General features: G+C 45.0%; 1 protein-coding gene across 1 annotated transcript in view; it reads left to right on the plus strand.

The window, feature by feature from the left end:
* The window catches only part of mgat1b (alpha-1,3-mannosyl-glycoprotein 2-beta-N-acetylglucosaminyltransferase b), a 29,128-nt gene extending 22,351 nt beyond the window's left edge, over nucleotides 1-6,777 (plus strand). Inside the window, exons 1-2 of the mRNA XM_036145634.1 lie at nucleotides 1,917-3,448; nucleotides 4,014-6,777. Of these exons, the coding sequence (XP_036001527.1) occupies nucleotides 3,446-3,448; nucleotides 4,014-6,335 (2,325 nt within the window). The 5' untranslated portion in view covers nucleotides 1,917-3,445 and the 3' untranslated portion in view covers nucleotides 6,336-6,777. Of the gene's footprint in view, nucleotides 3,449-4,013 lie in introns of the transcript that reaches the window.
* The last annotated feature ends 1,262 nt before the right edge of the window (nucleotides 6,778-8,039 follow it).

An 8,039-nucleotide genomic window follows, 5' to 3' on the forward strand; every position in this document is an offset into this window, starting at 1 on the left:
CCAGACTTTTTTATTATTTATTTTTATTTATTTTATTCTTTTTTTTTGTTTTTATTATTATTTTCTACTCGTCCTTAGCACGATCGACCAACTAAAATGAAAGGCCTCACATCTGATGGTCGGCTTTTTGGTATAATGGTCGGGGTCCCCACTTATCAAAGCTGCGAACGTCTTCGCAACAGTCAAGGACTTAAGCATCCCTGCCGCTTTCATCCACAACAGAAGTGGACAGCCTCTTGCACAAAACCAAGACAAGAGGACTTTAATGGACCAGCTGCAAACTGCTCAGCCGGTCACCTGTTCTCCAGGTGAAAATCATTCTGCCCATCCTTCTCCCAGCATGAGAGTCCGTATTTCAGCTGAAAACGTATTTTAATTAAATTTTGAATTTTAGTTTAATGTTAAAACTTTAGCCACTGTTATGTATTGCGAATCCTGTTTTATATAGATATAATTAATTATTTCTACCGGCTTTTACTTTTACTACATTTTAGGTTTACAGTTTTAAATTTTTAAATTTCTTGAGGTATTCTTTAAATGGGGTTTAAATTTTAAAAGCTTGCAAGCATTTTTGAGCAATTGCGTTTGTTTTTAAAAGAGCTGGAAAATAATCCCCTTACTGTCTCATGAAAGAAAGGTTCGGATCTTCGCGCCGACGCCCAGAGACGCTCCGAGACCAGGAGCTCCTCCACATCCCTTGAAAATCCATTCGGGGTACCAGAGGCCGGATAACCTCTCCGGGCCGGCCAAAGCAGCTCCTGTCCTCGGACTCCCTCGCTCGTCGGTCGGAGATCTTGTTCGTTTACGCCAAATTGTTATGGGAGTTTTGGGTGGAATTCTAAACAATAGTAACTGAGTTCCCATCTTTACTAAATGAGGAGACGGTGGTGATACAGTTCCAGCACTTTTATTGAGAAACAGAGCAGAGATTTACATAGTTGGGAAGTAAATCGCACCCCACGGTCCCGCTGCAGTCTGCGTCTGCCCTGTCTCTGCCTGCCTCGCTTTTCGGGCTTCCCCTAATACTGCACCGTGGCCTTGGTTTGAGACATAACAAAGACAGTCTATCATAGACAATAATCATTCTACGCAGCATTCAGCCTTGCACTCGGCAAACAGTGGATCTTATACACAGCCATCAGGTCTCCAGGCCTCCTCTGTCCGAGTGGTGTGAGGCCATAGTGACTTCAGAATAATAATTCTTATAACACTGTGACATCATCCAGAGAAGACGGCTCACCCGCTACTACCATCTAATGTAGAACAGATTACTGGATCAATGTGTGCTTCTGTGCTTTTTTGTCTCTCTTGTTGTGTCTCTGTTCTGTCTTCTGTAACCCCAGTCGGTCGAGGCAGATGACCGTTCATACTGAGCCTGGTTCTGGTTCTGCTGGAGGTTTTTCCTTCCCGTTAATGGGGAGTTTTTCTTCCCACTGTCGCTACATGCTTGCTCAGTATGAGGGATTGCAGCAAAGCCATGTACAATGCAGACGACTCTCCCTGTGGCTCTACGGTTCCCCAGGAGTGAATGCTGCTTGTCGGGACTTTGAAGCAATCAACTGGTTCCCTTATATAGGACATTTTTGACCAATCTGAATAATATGATTGAACTTGACTTTGTAAAGTGCCTTGGGATGACATGTTTCATGATTTGGCGCTATATAAATAAAATTGAATTGAATTGAATTGATATATGTGACGGAGGAGCCGTCACGAGCCAGGACATAGTTATAAGTCCGCATCAGCATGCGAGCACGTCTGCACACACATACGCAGGCACATACACCAGCTCTAACTTACTTTTTTGTTGCAGCTAAACTGATGTGGTTCATTGTGGGTGCACACACGGTGTTCCTGCTTCAGTTAGCATTCATTATAACCTTTTTATTTTCAGTTTCAAACATTTTCCCTGTTTTTCAAGCAGGCTTGTTTCTGGACTGTGGTGTGCTGGGAGGAAGTCACATGACGTGATGTCATCAGAAGTACTGAGTGTTTTGTTAAATTGAGTACTGTATTTTTGACTGTAAGTTTATTATTTTGATTATTATTATTTTGTATACTTTAATTTGAGTTAGAAGTAATTGCTTAGATGTTCTGGTTTGTTTTGTTTGTGTTTGCTTGTTTGAACTTCCTGTGGGCGGAGCCTGTGGCTTTAAAAGCAGGGCTCTGCTCCACATGGAGGCAGTCTGTGGTTAGACTCTGGAGATGTCACACTGAGGGTGAATGCCTGTAACATGGAAGGTACTGTTTTTTTTGTCTCTTTTTTAACCTGCCTGGATGTCCTTGTATATATTCTGCCCCTGCCATCTTTGGCTCACCTGAACGAAAAACTGAATAAATTTCACTAAAGTGATCTCTGGCCTTGGCCAGTCATTTATGTTTGACCAAGCATAGAAGAACCCCGTCACATATGGTGTCAGGAGTGGGATTATGGCGAGCCGGAGAAGAGGATCACATCTGTTGAAGCAAAAAACTGGCCTTCGATCACAATCAAAGATGGAGGAACAGGTGGATGACAAAGCATGGGTGAGCATGCCAACGACGGATGGATCAGATGAGGAAGGTGAACCAAAGCCTGGCCCCAGTGGATCAAGTGCATCTGGAAGTGAGTTTCTCACTTTGATGAAGGACTTTAAGGCAGGTCAGCAAAAGCGAGTGAAAGGGCTGCTGAAGGAATTACGAAATCTTAGGATGTCTCTGCAGCAACCACAGCAGGTACCACGCCCTCAACTTCAGTCAGGAGTTGGTGCAGAGAAAAGTGGTGACAATGATGGTGGTGATGATGACGACAGTGATCCAAGCCATCAACTTCAGTCAGTAAGTTACACCACTGATCCAAAGATTCCACCTTATCAATTAGGAGAAGACCTGGAAAACTATCTGCTGCGGTTTGAGCGCATTGCCAAGACGTGGAGGTGGCCAGAGAGTGAATGGGCGTGCCGTCTCATTCCACTCCTTTCTGGGAAAGCGCTTGAGGCCTATGCTGCCATGGATGAGGAGCGTGCTCACTGCTACAAGGACTTGAAAACTGCTTTGTTAACAAAGTTTGACATCTCACCTGAGACATACGGACAGAAGTTCAGAGCAACAAGTATACCTGTTGGTGAAACTCCTTCTGAAACCTACCACCGCCTTAGAGGCCTCTACCGATGATGGATCCGGCCAGACCAGCATTCCAAAGAGGGCATCGGGGAGCTTATCATCCAGGAGCAACTGCTGAGCGTTCTGCCCTCTGATGTAAGGACCTGGGTGAAGGAACATGAACCCAAGGATGGTCTGACTGCTGCAAAGTTGGCTCTACAGTACGTGAACGCACGGCGAGGAGGAGCAGTACGTGTCTACAACCCGGTGCCGCGACCTGTTCAACTGGCTGGACATCAACGGTATGCCAGAGACCCAAGCCAGGAGGTTAAAGGTACCACAAGTTCTCTGAACCCACCATCCAATGGTAAGACATTAATTTGCTATTATTGCCAGCAGCCGGGCCACAAGGCTTCGGTGTGCCCAATAAAGAAGACCAAGTTTTCTGGTTCCTGCTATGTTCCTAGAGTTGAAGATCATGCTGGAGTCAAAAACTTTAAGACCAGAACTCATAAAACTGTGATTGTAAATGGACAGCAGGTGACTGCATTAATAGACAGTGGTAGTTCCACATCACTTGTAAAAGAGAGTCTTGTACCTGTTGGATGTGTGAACTATGAAAAGAAAACTGAGATTTTGTGTGTGCATGGAGATTGTCATGTTTATCCAAAAGCGACTGTCATTATTGATGATCAATCATATTTGTTAACTGTAGGTGTGGTGGAAAACCTAACTTTTGATCTCATTTTGGGTACTGATTTACCTGTGATGATGCATCTTTTAGAAGAGTTACAAACTGAGGGGGACAAAGTTAACAATGTTTCCTGCCCTGTGATTACCCGTTCTCAGGCCAAAGAACAAGTTGAGTCCCTACCTGGCCGTCAATGTATAATGACATTAATGTATTATGTGCTTCTTGTCCCATATGCCAGAAGACTCGTCCTACTCGGAAATCAGATCGGGCACCCCTCCAGCCACTACCTGTTGTCTCCACTCCTTTTCGTAAGGTTGCAATGGACATTGTTGGACCCCTAGTGAAGAGTGGGTGTGGTCATCAGTACATCCTGGTAGTATGTGACTATGCCACCAGATTTCCAGAGGCTTTTCCACTACATACCATTACTGCTCCTGTGGTAGTTCGAGCTCTGGTCCAGCTGTTTTCAAGAGTTGGAATCCCAGATCAGATTTTGACAGACCAGGGAACAAATTTCACCTCTAATCTTTTAAAACTCTTTCATAAACAGCTTGGGATCTCAGCCATCAGGACGACGCCTTACCATCCGCAAACTGATGGATTGATTGAAAGGTTCAACCAGACGCTGAAGAGGATGCTGCAGAAGTTTGTGAATGACACTGGCAGAGATTGGGACCGCTGGTTACCATTCCTTCTTTTCGCCTATCGTGAGGTGCCGCAAGCATCAACTGGGTTCTCCCCATTCGAACTTCTGTATGGGTGGGATGTTCAGGGGCCACTTGACCTGCTGAGGAAAAGCTGGGATGCATCAGAGACCTCATCCAATGCCAAAGGTGTGGTCCAGTATGTGCTGCAGATGAGAGGTCGGCTTGCTGAATACCAGAAGGAAGCTGAAAACAACCTGCTGCAGGCCCAACAGAAGCAAAAGAGGTGGTATGACCAGCAGGCACGGCAAAGGGTCTTAAGTCCTGGACAGAAGGTGTTGCTTCTCCTGCCTTCATCCACCAGCAAGCTTTTAGCAAAGTGGCAAGGGCCCTATACCATCAGCCGACAGCTAGGACCCACCACCTATGAAGTCTACCATCCTGACAAAAAGAAAGCTACACAGGCTTATCATGTGAACTTGCTAAAGGAGTGGAAAGAACCATGGCCAGCTCCTGAAACATCATGCGTGTTAAGGCCGGTTGAGGAGGAAGACGAGGTTCCTGGCATTGAAGTGATGGCTGAACAGTCAACCCCCAATCTCAGTCACTTGAGCTTACACCAAGCCTCACAACTTCAGCAGATCTTCCAGAAACTGTCTTCTCTCTTTTCTCCTAATCCAGGCCGGACCACCTTGATAGAGCATGCAATTCGACTGAAAGAGAAGCAGCCAATTCGTCAACGTCCATATAGAGTTCCACAGCAACTGGTGGGGCAGCTGCGAGATGAAGTCGAAACCATGCTAACGTCAGGTATTATTGAACCTTCAAACTCTGAATGGTGCAGTCCAGTGGTCATTGTGTGTAAGAAAGATGGTTCACTACGGATTTGCAATGATTTCAGAAAGCTTAATGCAGTCTCAGAGTTTGATGCCTATCCCATGCCCAGGGTAGATGAGCTGCTGGAAAGGATTGGAAAAGCAAAGTTCATTACCACCCTTGACCTCTGTAAAGGGTACTGGCAGGTTCCATTAGAACCTTCAAGCAGACAGTACACAGCATTTCGTACCCCTTCTGGCCTTTTCCAGTTTACTGTTATGCCATTCGGCCTGCATGGTCCTCCAGCCACCTTCCAGTGGCTAATGGACAAAGTACTGCGAGGAAGTGAAGACTACAGCGCGGCTTATCTTGATGATGTAATCATTTACAGCAATAGCTGGGAGGAGCATGTCTCACATCTAGCAAGAGTGTTGGAAAAGATTGGAGAAGCAGGACTGACACTTAACATATTAAAGTGTGTTTGGGCACAACAGGAGACCAGGTACCTTGGTTACCACCTGGGGAGAGGAAAGGTGCGACCACAGATGGACAAAATTGAAGCGATCCAAAAGTGCCCTCGTCCTCGAACAAAGAAGGAAGTGCGGTCATTCCTGGGACTGGCTGGTTGGTATCGAAGGTTTGTGCCTCATTTTGCTACACTTGCTTCTCCACTCACCAGTTTGACAGCTAAAGACCAGAAGAATCCTGTTGTGTGGTCCAAGGAGTGTGAAGCTTCTTTTAACACTCTGAAAGCTCATCTATGTTCATCTCCTGTCCTCCGAAGTCCAGATTTCAGTAAGAAATTTCTGGTCCAGGTAGATGCATCCACATTTGGCCTAGGAGCTGTCCTGGCTCAAGGAGATCCTGGAGAGGAGCAACCGATACTCTACCTGAGCCGTAAGCTGCTACCTCAGGAGGTGAGGTATTCTGTGGTGGAAAAGGAAGGCCTGGCCATTAAGTGGGCTCTGGAAAGTCTCAAGTATTATCTGCTGGGCAGAGAATTTGATTTGGAGACGGACCATCGTGCCCTGACCTGGATTAACACCATGAAGGACCATAACCATCGTCTAACTAGGTGGTATTTGTCCTTGCAACCTTAAAAATTTAACGTCTGTAATAGGAGTGGTAGACTCAATAAAGTGGCAGACTTTCTTTCTAGGTTGCCGAATTTCGCCAACCTTAGAGAGGGGTGGTGTGACGGAGGAGCCGTCACAAGCCAGGACATAGTTATAAGTCCGCATCAGCATGCGAGCACGTCTGCACACACATACGCAGGCACATACACCAGCTCTAACTTACTTTTTTGTTGCAGCTAAACTGATGTGGTTCATTGTGGGTGCACACACGGTGTTCCTGCTTCAGTTAGCATTCATTATAACCTTTTTTATTTTCAGTTTCAAACATATTCCCTGTTTTTCAAGCAGGCTTGTTTCTGGACTGTGGTGTGCTGGGAGGAAGTCACATGACGTGATGTCATCAGAAGTACTGAGTGTTTTGTTAAATTGAGTACTGTATTTTTGACTGTAAGTTTATTTTTTGATTATTATTTTGTATACTTTAATTTGAGTTAGAAGTAATTGCTTAGTAGCCTCGTGAGACCATCCTGATCTCGCGAGCTTTCAAGGTTTCACTCGCAGTTCAGTCTGGCTACTCTCCGTTAAAGAAAATTTGGAGCCGTTCACCAAACGAACGTCCAATCAGCGTTGGCTTTGAGGCGGGTTGAGGTGTGACGCAACGAGAAGCGTGACAGTTCAGTCTAAAGAACATGGCGGCTTCAGCCGATGAAACTAGTGTTAGCGTGGCTATAGAGCAAGTTTTATCGGAATTACAGAGTATTTCTTTGCTGAGCTAACGAGCCTTTACCTGCAGCAGCAAGAGTAGCTTGGCTTGTGGTTGTGTTTTCGTCGTCGCTCGTAACGGGGCGATGACGAATCTGATTGGTTCATTTGGCCCGTCTATCACCAACATAGGCCAATCAGCTAACCAGTATTTTCGCCCCTTCCCAAAGTTACTTCAACGGAAGGTTTCCAGATGGATATGCGGAGCAAATCTATCTGGCGGAGTCAGGTAAATTGCTTAGATGTTCTGGTTTGTTTTGTTTGTGTTTGCTTGTTTGAACTTCCTGTGGGCGGAGCCTGTGGCTTTAAAAGCAGGGCTCTGCTCCACATGGAGGCAGTCTGTGGTTAGACTCTGGAGATGTCACACTGAGGGTGAATGCCTGTAACATGGAAGGTACTGTTTTTTTTTGTCTCTTTTTTTAACCTGCCTGGATGTCCTTGTATATATTCTGCACCTGCCATCTTTGGCTCACCTGAACGAAAAACTGAATAAATTTCACTAAAGTGATCTCCGGCCTTGGCCAGTCATTTATGTTTGACCAAGCATAGAAGAACCCCGTCACAATATACCACAGTCTTTGTAAAGTTCCTTTTCCTATTTATGTGACACGGATTTTAGGTCGTACTAATACAGTTCAAGTGAAAAATTATTTGGAGTAAAACTGCAATTAAATTTTAAACCAAAGGGGGGCAGTAAGACAGATCAAATGATGCCAACCATAAACATAATATAAGAGTAGACGCATCATTGGGCGGGTTCTGCCTATGCTGCAATGCGTCAGAGCGTCCGCCATGTTGAATGTGGCAAATCTGCAGTTACTCAGTCACTTAAACAGTATCAGAGGGACTTTAATCTCTGAATATACTTTGTATCGTAATGTTTTTGTAATATTACAAGTTTATTTTCGTATCCCTTTAGCTTCATTCTCCTGAATTTATTCTCCTAAAGAATAAAAATAATTAAAA

This window comes from Fundulus heteroclitus, chromosome 13 (genome assembly GCF_011125445.2).
Source record: "Fundulus heteroclitus isolate FHET01 chromosome 13, MU-UCD_Fhet_4.1, whole genome shotgun sequence".
NCBI lineage: Eukaryota > Metazoa > Chordata > Actinopteri > Cyprinodontiformes > Fundulidae > Fundulus > Fundulus heteroclitus.